Source organism: Suricata suricatta, chromosome 12 (genome assembly GCF_006229205.1).
Source record: "Suricata suricatta isolate VVHF042 chromosome 12, meerkat_22Aug2017_6uvM2_HiC, whole genome shotgun sequence".
Taxonomy (NCBI): Eukaryota; Metazoa; Chordata; class Mammalia; order Carnivora; family Herpestidae; genus Suricata; species Suricata suricatta.
The window spans coordinates 37,509,087-37,523,517 of record NC_043711.1 but is presented as its reverse complement, the minus strand read 5'-3'; the positions used below and the strand labels follow the sequence as shown (position 1 = coordinate 37,523,517).

The 14,431-nt window shown below is 42.7% G+C and overlaps 1 protein-coding gene and 1 long non-coding RNA gene across 7 annotated transcripts in view; one reads left to right on the top strand and one right to left on the bottom strand.

Moving 5' to 3' along the window:
- Positions 1-4,411, bottom strand: part of LOC115274059 — a 48,448-nt gene extending 44,037 nt beyond the window's left edge. Inside the window, exon 1 of the long non-coding RNA XR_003901069.1 lies at positions 4,262-4,411. This is a non-coding gene — a long non-coding RNA (uncharacterized LOC115274059). The remainder of the gene's footprint in view (positions 1-4,261) is intronic.
- The window catches only part of GRM7 (glutamate metabotropic receptor 7), an 850,676-nt gene continuing 839,911 nt past the window's right edge, over positions 3,667-14,431 (top strand). For all 6 annotated transcript variants that reach the window (XR_003901066.1, XR_003901065.1, XM_029917442.1 and 3 more), the window contains exon 1: positions 3,667-4,438. Coding sequence is in view for 4 of the 6 variants with exons in the window: in XM_029917442.1 (XP_029773302.1) it covers positions 3,920-4,438 (519 nt within the window). In the remaining 2 variants the exon portion in view is untranslated. The remainder of the gene's footprint in view (positions 4,439-14,431) is intronic.

Here is a 14,431-nt window from a genome sequence, read left to right as displayed (position 1 = left end):
ATTATGACACTAGAAGAATGGCTGGTCTGGTTTTAGATTAACCAGTCTTACACAAAGATTTTTGATTCATATAACCTCAAAAAAAGAAAAAAAAACCACTAGTACTGTCTTTAGTTAAGGTTCCAGATCCTATGCTCTGTAGCTAAAGATATAAAGATGAATTAGATACTGTAAGTACTGGATGTACTTATAAGTACTGGACCTACTGACGTGGATTTTGCAAGCTCAGCATCACTTTCCCGATTTTCTGGTAACAGATCACTCTTTCCATTCAGTTCAAGTGGTGCTAGTGCCTGACTCTGCTCTTTCTCAACCAGCCTGTGACAATGGCCCACGTTTGGAGTCTAAGAATTATCACTTGACTCAGGAAGAGTCAGTTGAAGCCTTCTTTAGAGTTGATCAAGAGCTTTAAGGTATTTCAATCTTAGGCAATTTTTGTAAAACAAAATTATTTCATTGTTAATTATCCTTTAGGTCCTAGAAACTGCATACTGTGACTAAGAGGGCAGTCATTTATCTGATATTGTTTCTGCTCTGCCCATTTGATGTTTCTCTCACTATCAAATAAAGGCAGCAGGGAATGGCAAAACCAGCTCTGATTCATTCAACACATGAATGCTTCTTAGGTACAAAACACCACTCTAAACAATGCCCAGGAGAAAAAGATAAATAATACCATACCTTACCCTCAAGGATCTTACAACTTGGCAAGGGAAATAAGACATGAACACAGATGATTGCAATAAAAAGAAGATAATGATTGCTGCCAGATGTTTGGGGAGAATGAGCAGAGCAAAGAGAGAACACAGAATAAGGCAACATTCTATAGTCAGCCAAGAAATATTTATTGAGCAATCAAAAAATGTGCAGTGGAAATGGAAGAGTAAAATGTGGACTGGGACATGGGCAGGTGAAAAATCAAGTGACATTACTTGTTACCCAACTTTACAAATATTTTTTGTCACCAAGTTCCTAAAAAGTAGCCTTAAATTAAAAAAAAATGAATAAGGATATAGTCTCTGTGAAATACAGCTTGAAGCACTGATGCCTAAGTTCTAGGATCATAGTGCTTGTGTTCCCAAGTATGCCTTTCTATTGCTTTGCTTCTCTTTCCCTTTCCAGATTAGCTAATGGTACCTTAAGATATCCCTTTTAGCTCTTCCACCCTTTTTGAGCCAGCATTTTAGAACAGGTGAATTAGATCCTTTTGGCTTCAAACAACAGAAAGAAAATTCTGTAAAGTTGAAGAAAATCCAGAGACAATCTTCCAGGCATGCCTGTATCCAAGAGTTCAGATGTTTTTATCAGACCCGATCTCTCTCTACCCCTAGCCCAACTTCTCCTTTCCTTCTTCCCTCTCTTATACCTCTTATTATAGGATAAAAATATCTCTCTGTTTATATGCAAGCTCCTGGCACAACTACAGGCTTATATCCTTACAGCTCCAGGACTGATAGGAAAGAGTGGGGGCCATGTCAGTGTAAGCTTTCAGCAGGGGCATCCCATTTAAGACTGATTGACACATTGTATACAAAAGAAGATCAGTATACTCATTGGAGCACTGTTCCCTTGAAGAAGACCATATAATGCTGTGTTCCTAGAAAATAGGAATAGTGTAACATTTTCTAAAAGGTATACCTGAAGTGTTTTGAGGAAGGGAGACCCCCTTTTTTTCTCTAACTCACAAATTGTTGATTGGATAGTGGTAGCCCTGTTTCACTACAATAGGTATTATGGCAAAAGTCCAGGGATTAGCCCTGCATGGCTCTGGTTGGGCTCTGTTCTCATCCTGGAACTCATCATGATAGCCAGTCACCAGCCCTAAATTATAAGAAGTGGGGTCCATTCTCAAATCATAAGTATGAACATGGAGGAAGGGGCTATCCAAAAAGAAACTTATGGCCTGGACTGTCCCTAGAAGTGAGAGGAATAGATGGTAACCAAAGAAAAATAAAAAGTCCTCTATAGCAGGGAATGTTTGTTATATTGTTTGGAGATCAAAGAACTGGTCTTATATACATAAAGCAATAGAGGATACTGGCTTAAAAAGAGCCCCATGGCCAAAGGGGTATGCCTGTTTTAACAGAAGATTTGGGATAACATGGAGAGCATCCTCTTCAATCTCATTATTCCGCTGATAAGGAAACTAAAACCTAGACAAGAAAACAGAAATGCTGAGGACATACAGGTAGTTGGAGGCAGAGACAACCCACTACTAGTCTTCTGACCTTGTCTTGTGTCTGTGGAGTGTGTGTGTGTGTGTGTGTGTGTGTGTGTGTGTGTGTTGTTGTTGTTGTTGTTGTTGTTGTTGTTGTTTGTTTTTTTGTACCAGGACATTTTTCTTACAACAAGAACAAGAACAACGACAACAACAAGTATAGCCTTGTTTCTGATTTTCTCTCCAGTCTCAAATCTGTATAATATAGTTTTGCTGCACTCCAACAGAAGACCTGAGCAAGAGAGGAGTTAACCATCCTGAATCCCTTCTGGTACCAAGGACAGAGACATTATTCTTTCTTTGTATATAGGAACTAGGTCCACCTGTTGCTTTAATAGTCCACGTTTGGTCTCAGCCTGCAGGAGGGGACGCCTTTGAAAGTCGGCTTCCTAACTGCACTGCAGCCTGTCCTGGTATCCTGATTTAGCTACCAAATTTCCAGCCAGAAAAAAGAGAGAAAGGCATCTGGATCATCGGGGAGACTTCTACCTGCCTCTTTCTTCCTCCTACTGTCACCTCTTTCCTGCTGTTTCCTGCCCGCAAAAACCTGTCACCAGCCCAGAAGCATCTTTGGATGCCTTACACCTGTCAGCGCCAGAGAAGAAAGTGCGCTCTGTACAGAGTTCTCAGTTACATCTCTGGCGATGATAGACTGGAAAGAAGGGAGTCCGAGGTTTCCGCCACAGATTTGCTGGAGACCTCAGTTCATCCTGTTCTATTCCCCAGTAATCCTTGAAGACCAGGGTGCACTTATATTACTAACGTTTCTTGGCATGTTTTTCTAAGAGCTTGTACAGTGCCTACTCCTCCTCCCCACCACCATCACCACCACCCGCCCCGCAAGAAGTCTCCGGGTAAAGGTTCTTTAAGTCATGAATCTGGCTCCTGTATGTATGTGTGCCTTTCTTAAGAAAAACCGGCCCAGATGGATAGTAGTAGAGAGTGGGGTCTCCCAATTCCCCTTCATCACTGCATTCTCTACCTAGCGACTCCCCCGCATTCTCTGGGATCTGACAGCCAGGGCTCAGACCTCAGGGTTGGGAGCAGTCAGCACCAGACATCCCCGCCCCCTCCTGGGGTTGATGCTTCCCGTGCCTAGAATGTGCCGGTGGATGCAGGCGGGCGAGGTGAATGCGTCTACCGTAAGACAGGAGTTCAGCTCTCGCCTGAGACCTGCAATCCCTCGATCCCCTGGGGACCACGAAACTCCCAGTCGGAGGCACTCCCTGCTTAGCCGCCCACCCATTCCCCCCATCCTTACCTCAGCACGCAGCCCCTCCCTGCGTGATGATGCAAACCAGTGGGGAGGGCGGGCGCTGGGAAGGGTGGGGAGAGTCGGAGAGCTAGCGAGGGAGGGAGGGAGTGGGAGGAGGAGGAGAGGGAGCCGAACGACCATTTAAAGCGATAGCAATCCTTGCCCTCTCCCCAGTGCTGGGTTGTTGGAGAGCGTGAGCGGCAAGCCGGGGAGCGCGAGCGCGGCGCGCGGGCCGGCGAACCCGGGAGCGCACGGAGCCCCAATCTGGCAGGCGCCGCGGGACCCCCCATCTTCTCTGGCGGCCCCTCCCCGGGCGCCCCCACCCTCCGAGCCTGCAGAAGCCTCGGGGCTTCCCCGGAGGACCTTACCCCAAGGGGCCCGGACCCCGGCGAGCCCGCCACCATCCCCTCCAGCGCTGCCGCCACCACCGCAGCAGCCGGAGCAGCATGGTCCAGCTGGGGAAGCTGCTCCGCGTCCTGACTTTGATGAAGTTCCCCTGCTGCGTGCTGGAGGTGCTCCTGTGCGCGCTGGCGGCGGCGGCGCGCGGCCAGGAGATGTACGCCCCGCACTCTATCCGGATCGAGGGGGACGTCACCCTCGGGGGGCTGTTCCCCGTGCATGCCAAGGGTCCTAGCGGAGTGCCCTGCGGCGACATCAAGAGGGAGAACGGGATCCACAGGCTGGAAGCAATGCTCTACGCCCTGGACCAGATCAACAGCGATCCCAACCTGCTGCCCAACGTGACGCTGGGCGCGCGGATCCTGGACACTTGTTCCAGGGACACTTACGCGCTCGAGCAGTCGCTCACTTTCGTCCAGGCGCTCATCCAGAAGGACACCTCCGACGTGCGCTGCACCAACGGCGAGCCTCCGGTTTTCGTCAAGCCGGAGAAAGTAGTTGGAGTGATTGGGGCTTCAGGGAGTTCGGTCTCCATCATGGTAGCCAACATCCTGAGGCTCTTCCAGGTAGGGAGGCGCTCCCTCCGGGGCAGAACGCGCCTTAGCTCCCCGCGCTCCGAATCCTAAAAGCTGGCTCAGACTCCAGGGGTGCGGGGTCAGGTCAGCCTTCGTGCATTTTCACCCTGGAGATCCTGCGAATCCCTCCCACCCCACCCGACGAGGTACCTTCCCTGCTTGGTTCATTTCCCTTCCATCTCTCCCCTGTCCGCTCTCCACTCCATCCGGCTTGACATCCTGGATTTATGGCCCCATTTACAAGAAGCAATCTGCGAAAAACAAGGCGATGATTTAAATGGGTTTGCGTTAGAGTGAAATATGGTCCAAAAACAGGCTTGTAAAAGTACCGGGCTCCTGTGAGAGCCGGTTAGGCTCATGGAATATGAAAGATGAGAAGACGCCTCGAAACTGGGCATTTCTCAACTCCCCAGCTTCCCAGCCCCAAGCCGCCTGGCAAGCCGCAGCTCCCTTGGAAAATTTCAAGAAGAGCTTAGGGAGGCACTTTTTAAACCGAGGGCTAGGTCTTCACCTACGTGTGGATGTCAGTTGCCCATCCTCTCTCGGGTTGGATCTCCCGACCTGTAGCCTGTCTCCGCGAGGGCTTGGGGTGGAAGGTACGGGGACGCTCCCCAAGTGGGGAGATGCCACCCGCAGACGTGACCCCCGGGTGATTTGCTCTGGGCAATTGTTTGCACCGTCTAAATTGCATTTGCAGTCCGGCCACTGGCTGGAGCTGGGCGATCAGCTTTCTACTCCTGCCACTCCAGAGCCCAGGGATGAGCTCATGCTAACTGCGAAACAAAATCGCTTTCGCTGCCTCCACCCTCCGCCCATCCTTCCCACGACCTCCCTTTCACAGCCCCCCAACCCCTCGGCTCTGAAAACGATTCCGGAAGCTAGGCAAGAAGGCGCCTAGATGCAGGCACTAGGGTGCGCTGAGCAATGCCAGCGACCCTCCTGCGCCGGGCGCCAGAGGGCAGCGGCGAAAATGGGAGGAAGGCGGATCCGGGGCAGCTGAGCGGTGGGTTCTACTGCAGTGCTCACTCTCCGCCTGCTCCCGCATTTTGTGCCCCGTGGCTCCTGTGCTGCATTGGGTATAAACTGATGCATTTTGGATTTTAAGAAATTGAGTTCCAGGGTCTGTGTGATTGTAGGTTCCCTTCTCCTTGTTCCTCCGTTTTTCTTTGTATTTCATTTTTTTCTTTCTCCCTCCTTTGTTTTTCTCTTTTTCTCTCCTCTTTTTCAGTTTCTGCTTCTTTTCTCCCTCTCTACCCCCAACCCTCAATTTTTCCCCCTCTCTTTCTTGAGATGATCCTTTCCTAATGCACAGCTCTTCTCCCCGCCTTGTAGTGTCCAAGCCCAATTAATCCCTTCTCCAGATGTTCTGGCTAACCCTGGTGTCCTTTATGCTCCCTATATCTAAATTGGCTCCCTTCCAAATGCTTTCCCTAAGAATCTTGGGTTTCTGGAGGGGATTCCTTATAAGATTTAAGCTGTCACCACATCAGCTTCTAGGAGTGTGAAGTTTGTGCACCAGAAGGGTGTCTGGCCAAGGCTGCAGCCTGGTATGGCCCCTCTGATCTTCTGATCATCCCTAACACTTTTGGAGTATATGAATGTGGGAATCCCTAGGTATCTGCAAACCCAAAAATGCTTTGGGGGCAGGCTTCCTTCTGAGATGATGCTTTTGGGAGGAGGCTGAGTTTTTGTAAGGAAACCCCAGAAGTGCTTCCTTCCTGTCTGAGCTTAAAGCCAGGCAACTTAAGAGGGCAATGCTGCAGGAGAAAGTGAGGTCAGAGATCACCGGAGAACCACTGGGGCGACTCACAGCCCTGAGAGCCCCGAGCCCTGGAGGTTGAAGGCATGTTTGGTGTTTTACATTTTTCAATTATTTCGGTGCTGTTTCTCTCTTCACTCAGAGCAGGGGTAGTACTGCAGATGGGCCCGATTGTCTGAAGAAGAGTGAAATGTTAAAGTCCAGAGGGAGTGCAGATGAGGGTGATGGACTGTGTTTGCTGAGAAAGATTCCAGGGGGAGCTGATTCTTCCTCTGGTGTGTGAACCTGAGGCTCTCCTGAGGAAAAGAAATAGTTTGCCTTATTCCCCCATTCCCTGGGCTCAGAAGAAAAGGAACTGAATGCTAATGTTAGCAGTGTGGGTTGGGACCAAAACCATTCAGAGAAAACACTGTCATTTTCCTCTAATTTGCAAATTGCAGCTATCCTTGTTGGACTGAACAGCTGAGGGAAAAAGAGCCCCCAGTTTTCACCTGCATTTATGGAGAAGAGGCTGGGGAGCAGAAGGAATGCACCAACTTGTGGCTTGTGCTGCAAGCTTGGTATAAATCTTGGTATGGGCATCCTGTTTCACCATTGCCCCCTTGGAATATATAGTTATATATTCCAACAGTCTCTTCCAGTAGACTTTTTTTGCACGTGATCTTAGGAGCTCCAGGACATACACGTCTAATCCCTAGTTCCCCAGAGTCTGTAAGCCTACAAAATGAATAAAGAGGATAGTGGCACACAGACCCATTGTTCTAAAGCACAATCAATTTAGAGAGAGGGAAAGAACTGTAGGTGAATCTTCTCTGGGACTGCAGGTTCATAGCTCAATTAAGATTGTCCTATATAAAAGAAACTTCTCTAAATGACTGAATTCTTAGCTCTCCAGAGATTTGAGGTTTTTTTTTTTTCCAGGGCCCAGTAGGTTGCTGTGGGGACCATGCCAAACCTATCATTTGAGATAAAAAATTATGGTAAGATAAGCTTCTAGGCTGGAGGAAGGAATCCTTAGTGACTTAAGTGCTAAACACTGGGGGCAGGGGACAGGAAGGAGTAATGAGATAGTAATAAATGTAACTAATGGTGTTGCCAGAAAAAACTGGGATGAAGTTCTTTCTTGAAAATTAGGACCTGAGCAAGAATGACTCCTCAGATGTAAATAGTGTCTATGACTTTGGATTTTCATTTGCCTGCTGGTGTACTAGACCAAAGATGTGAGCTGAGCAATTCTTTCTCTCTCTCTCTCTCCCTCTCTCTCTCTCTCTCTCTCTCTCTCTCTCTCTCTCTCTCCTTTCTCTCTGTATGAACACTGACTTGATTAGTAAGTGCCATGTCAGAGGACAGGAATGATGTCCACTGGGTCTTTCAAATCTAGGAATTTGAGGCTAATGAAATTAGTGTGTGACCAGGGCTCTGCCAACAAGAATTAAGTCACTGCAACCATCCTGCAATGCATTTTCAGCCTCAGAGAAGCATCAGGGAGGAATTTCTGGAGATTTGTTTCTGAGCCTGTACAAAATAATACTCTTTTAATGCTAAGAAAGATTAAATGTAAATTAATTTTGACTATGAGTAACATATTTAAAAAATAATCACAGAGTGGAGATGGCTTAAAGTAGAGAGCTTATATAATATGATGTCCAAAGGATAAATCTCCCCTGACCACTGTTTTATGGCCTATAAGTAAGATATATTATAGTGGAAAGTAATAGGCGTGTTTTTATTCAAGGCTTCTCTGTTATTGACTTGAGAGCAAACACTCTGAGAGTATAAATTATTCTTGCTACATTCTGACTCTGAATGAACAATATTTCATGGCCAGTGACATGGTCTAAGCTGTAGACTTGAAATTGAATGGCATCTGTTTTAGTTGCTTTGTTCCTTCCAAAGCAAGTAGATGGAAAAAGTGGCCAACTTGACTCTTGTTTGAGCATATTGCAAATCTAAACCTGTGGACCTTATACCATAAATGAAACATTTGTAAATTTCTAAATGTCGTCCTTTTGTTCATTGAAGTTTGAACATAATCTCAAACTTTCAGGACATTTTACATACACATACCTAGTTTTCTTCTCCCTTCTTTCTTTTGCTCCCTCTTTTGTGTCTTTCTCTCCATCTTATGTAATTGGGTAGACCTGGGTACTGAAGATGATGTGGTATTACTATAGTATGACTTTTTTTTTTAAAACAACTCTAACCTACTCTTTTTAAAATTTCATAAATACAGGTGTCAGTGCCATTTGGATAGGCTCTATAACAATCTCTGTCTCCACATTTACTGTGTTTCAGGAAATTTACCTAACAGATGGTGAGTGGGAAATTTTTAAAGGGGCATTTTTGAAAGGAGCAGAGAGGGAAGGAATAGAGGCTGGCACATACTATATTTGAAGATACCTCCACATTTATATTTTATGTATACATGCCCATGAAATTAAGATGCCTTTGGGCATTTTTTCTCTTTAAAACTAATGGAAATAATGATGCCTTTGCTTCATTTTCATAAATATTTAGAGTATAACAAATCAGATATGCTCCATTTCCTACACATATAGGCTGGGTCATGGACTTAAAAAACCATAGCCAGATTACACTAAATGCACTCCAGTCTCAATCCTGCCATTCATTAGCCCTGTTACCCTAAATCAGTTTCTTAATTTTTACAGGCCTGTTACTTCACATGATTTTTTTTCTTTAAAAACAAATGTTTCTAAGTCTTTAATCTCTTTAGGTAATAGTTTGTTTAGGAAAAAAAAAAAAAACTCGCTCTAGTCCAAACTCCATGACATGATATTTCCAACTCCCACTTAGAGTTTTCAGTGAATTTAGGGGAACTTTTAAAGAATATTTTCACAGGTATCTTAATTAGTATCAGTCTAGCTCATTTCTCATATCCTGACTTTTCCCCTTTTTGTTTTGCTGGTGTACTCCTTAGTCATGTATATCAAGGCTGGTATTAAGGAAAATGACTTCTGGGTTAGCTTACTGTGTGGTCTTAAGATGTGGGGCAGGGAGCAAGAGCCATGGGATTTATAGAGACAGATCTAGCTTTCATTATCCAGTGTTCTGTCCTCTTTCATCTTGCAAGAACACCAAGCTTTCTTTTGGAAAACTGCCAGATAAGGACTTCCTGCCTCCTCCCTGGCCCCAGTACCCAGACTGAACACAAGCAAAGGAGGTGATAGCTTCAGGTATAAGCATCTGACCTTGGCCAGAACCCTATCAGAATCCTTCCCAAGACATTTTTGTCGGAGGAAAATGGGAAAATTGGCTCTTCTCTCTGGAATTTCTAAGTTAGGGAAATACGACTCTGAGACTCCCAGTGGCCATCCAACACAAGACAAGACTTTCTGTAGAATAAAGTCATACAGAGGTAGGGAAGGTTGAGTGATGGAGAGAAAGCCCTGTTGATATTCTGATACTCTCAAACCCACCTGTATCTGAGTCTAGCTGAATGCCTGAATTTTCAGCACTTGTTCTTAAAATAAATAAATTAACCAAAATTCCTTCTACGATTTTGAGTTTGTTTTCAGCCATGTGCAGTTAAAAGGCTCCTAGCCAGGGACACCTGGGTAGCTCAGTCAGTTAAGCATCTGACTTAGGCCTAGGTCATGATCTCGCAGTTCATGAGTTCTAGCCCTGCATTGGGCTGTGTGCTGACAGCTCAGAGCCTGGAGCCTGATTCAGGCTCTGTGTCTCCCTCTCTCTCTAACCCTCTCCTACTTGTGCTCTGCCTCTCTCTCTCCCTCCCCCCCCCTCTCTTCATAATAAATAATAAACATTAAAAGAAAAAAAGTTTTTTTTTAAAGCCCCCTAGCCAAAACAAGATACATTCTTACCTTAATGTAACGTTTGCTGACTGGCATTCACTGAGTGAGAAATAATATGTAATATTTTCTTTGCTTTAAGTATAATCCTTCTAGCTCACTTTTGAGATATTCAGAACTCTGCATTCTTCCCCCTCTTCTCAACATTTGCTTTATTAACCTGAAGGATTTGTTACCACATCTTGATGCAATTGAGAGAGAAGATGAATACTTCTGATGTAGAGTACAGCATATAGGCCTCCTATTTGGAAGCTTTAGAACTATACTTGCTTCTCTTCATTAAAGCAAATCTTTTGTTGATGTCTCCAGGGCAGAGAAGCATTTTCATGGCGTAATGGAGTACAAAATACATTAAACTCCTGGGTCACTTTACAGTAAGCATTGAGCCTAACTACTTGTCCTCCCCTTTTACTTAAAATAGGCTAAAAAGAACAGTCACAAACAACATTCCCCCAACAACTAACCTGTATATATGACTACTGTTTAGGGGACAGTTATGCAACATACAGTCAGACCAATGAATTCATGGACTTTTTGTCAAACGCATAGTAAATATATGTATTTTATGCACCTAATGAAAGAAAAACAGAATCTTTTTGCAGGTAAATATCTGAGAAGAGTATAATGTCAGCATTCATGATTACAGTATTTCCATGTTTGACAAATAACCTCCTTTCAATTATATTTACTGCTAAATGTTTCTTGGATCAAGTTATTATAAGGTCAAAAATAAAATAATATGAAGTTACAACAATATAGGATACATATCTTGTTTTATGAGAACCAAAGTTCTGTCTTTTCAATAACAGTAGTAGTGACCACAGTAATAATTTGATATTTGCTATGAGCCATTATGCCATACACTATAAATACTTTATCTCATTTAGTTCTTAAAATAGTTCTGCACAAGTCATATTATTATCCCCACCATACAGCTGAAGAAAGAGATTCTCAGACCCCAAAGTCACATGACTGGTAAGTAGTGAAGTCTAGATTCACATTCAGGTTCGTCTGACAGGACCTTAGTTTTATCCACTATGAATGCTGTTCAAATGTTGCACAAATGCAGAAATACTTAAAATAATTAGAATTCACCTACCCTGAAACTGTAGTGAAATTTGAAGACATGAAAGTGGCTGATTGCTTAACCACATCTATTTCCAGAAAGAAATAATATTTTTTTTTGTTCTACAATGGAGATTAATCCTGTAGGTCTGTTAAAAGTTGAGCACATAAATCTTCATGCCCAAATGCAAGACTGTTGTTGTCTTTTATTCAACAGGGTAGCCCTGCATGTAGGCAATAAATACATAGTAGACTTTTCATGCAAATAAAAGAGAAAAGATGTTTCTCTTTGTCCTAATTCAGTGCCCATCACTATGGATTATGATGGCTCTTCCTGAACTTTATTTCATTTACTCCACTCTTTCTGCAAACCTCAAGTGGGGAAATCCATCATTCAGATATATGTGCAAAGTGAGAGAACTGTATTAATACAATTCCTGAAAGTCAAGTTGATAGAGTACAGGAAATACATCCTAATAAATGCAACATTAATGTTTGTGTGGACCATAGAGTGAGGGGAAGGAGAATTTTCAGTTTAATGGATTATTTTGCCTCTTGCTATGGAAGTGCTGCAGTAAATAGTTTTATAATTGGGCATTTACAGAACTCTCCATCTCTGGATGATGTGCTCTCTCCATTCTGTGGCTTCCAATTCTTTTTCTTGTTCTTGTTGGAAGATAACAACGAAGCCACTTCAAGGGCTCAGCCTGCCTTTCTGCCTTATTGTTTAGATGAAAATATTTCCATTTGTTAAAGTACTACTTAAACATTTTTATCAGGTTTTAAACTTGACTATGTTCTGAATGTAGTAGCAAAGGCAGACATAATGCAGGATGTTTTCCTGGAGGAAACTTACTATTATCAAAGGAGTCATCAGAATTTCCATGTAGGGGTGAAGAATAAAATTCTGGAGTTAGATTTTATTTTAAATTCATCCTCACTACTTATTACCAGTCTCACCTTGATGAAACAGGTACATTTCTTATCATCTTTCTTATATTTGAAATGAGAGTGATACAAGTGTACTTGTCTGATAAGTAACTGTAAAGATTGCACGAAATATGCATGGGAATATTTTAGCACTGAGTTAGCATGTGATGAGTGTTGAATACATTTAAAAGCTATTATTTTATTATTATTATTATTTTATTTTATTATTATTATTATGCTATTACTAAATATAACTATTTCTTAAATGTCACTATTACTAAATTTACTGTAAAATTACCATAATAATCCATGCTGGATTTCACTCTTTCTCTTCCTTTGCTTAAATGGAAAATATTACACATATATAGAAAGAGGGAAATCACATTAGTGGTACTATTCAGTGGAGTGGAAATTTCTATGGTGCTGATTAAGGTGAATGAGAAATGCCATGGACTTAGATACCTGACAGGCTAAGAGCAATGGGCTTTGGGGTTAGCCAGCCCCAAGTTTGAAGTCCACTGTGACCTTTTTGTAGCTATAGAACCTTGCGGGACTTACTTAAACTTTTTGAGTTCTTCCACTAGTTTCCTCATCTGTATTTTTTTCCAGAAATATTTATTAAGCATCCCCTTGTGCACTGTTCTTTGTGCTTGGACATATCAGTGACTAAAATAGACAAGAAGCATGCTCTCCCTTCTCCTTTCCTACCCTCTCCTCTTTCCTTCCTCCTATCTATGTTCTTCTGCCTCTTAGCTTACACTCTTGTATGGAAACAGATGAATCTTATAAATAAGTCCTACAGTATGTTAATTGATGAGCCCCCATGGAATAAGGAAAAGAACGTGAAACATGCTGAGGAATGTTTGGTTGGTAGTACTGGGAGGTGTACAGGTGGGTTCTGTTTTTAACTATGGTTATCAGGGTGGATTTCATAAGGTGACAGTTGAAGAAAGACATGAAGTGAGGGAATTGTCAGAATGGATTAGGGGAAGACAATCCCCTGTGAGTAGGGACAACTAGTGCCAGAACACTAAGGCTGGAATACGCCTGGCAGGTTGGAGGAACATCAAGGATGCCACTATGACGAGTAAGTCATGAAGAGAAAGGGGCAGCAAGAGGGCTTGAGGTTAGAGAGAGGACAGGGCAGATTGGGAAGCCTTGGAAGTCTTTGGAAGCCATCACACGTGTTTTGTCTTACCTTAAGTGTAGGCAATGAGTAGTGGGATTTTAGCATGATCTGTCTCTTGGTTTAAAACAATTTCATCTGTGGTATTGAGGCTGGGGTTAAGAGTGGAATCAGGGATAATCATAGGAGGTGATTACAGGTGCCTCAGAGATGGTTGGTGGTGTAGTGGGCCAAAATTTTAGCAGCAGATCATTCAAGAAGTGATACATTTGGAAGAGGGTGACAGTATTTCCTGGTTAATTGAATGGGAGATATGAAAGGAAGAAAATGGACAAGGTGAATTCAAGATGTGGGGGCCTGAGCAATTGGAAAGGTGGGATTACTATCACTTTAGATGGAAGAGATTTGGCGTAGAGCACATCTGGGGAATCAAAGATCAGATTTGGAGGTAGAAGGTTTGAGAAATTTTTTGACATCCAAGTAGAGATGTTGAATGCACAGTTGGACATACAAGTCTGCAGTTATGAAGACAGATATAGACTAGAGATATATTTTCCTAAAATGGAGAAACTAAGAATGACTACATGGGAGTAGTAGTTTAAAGATTAAATGAGATAATGCAGTTAACACTGTGTGTTCCCCCAGAATTTAATATCTACTAGCTAAAGACAATTGTCTGAAATGAAAAAAATATATAGTTTGTTTTTGGAGTAGAACTCAACAAAATGATGTCACAATGATTTTAACACTATTTGTGACACAATTGTTTTAAGTCAAGACACCATAACTACAAACATTTAGAATAAACATTTCAGTCTCCTAACTTCCACTCTGATAATGTAGCAGTAACTATATTTTGTAAGGTTTAAGTTAGTTGTGATAGAATATCTCTTTAATTAAAAGTAATTTTGAACTGTCTAGTTCAGTGTCACTTTATACATACATACATACATACATGCACACATATATATATAATGTTTATAAAATATAAAAGTTGAGGATTTGCATTACTGATATACACTTGACCCTTGAACAATGTCGGAGCCAAAGGTAATGACCCCCACACATTTAAAAATTCAAATACAGCTTTTGAGTCCCCGAAAACTTCATACCCTACCATTTACCTGAAGCCTTAGTGATGACATAGACATTTAATTAACACATATTTTGTTTGTTATATGTTTTATGTACTGTATTCTTAGGGTAAAGTAAACTACAGAAAAAATATTACTAAAAATAATAAGGAAGGAAAAAGATATTTACAGGACTGTACT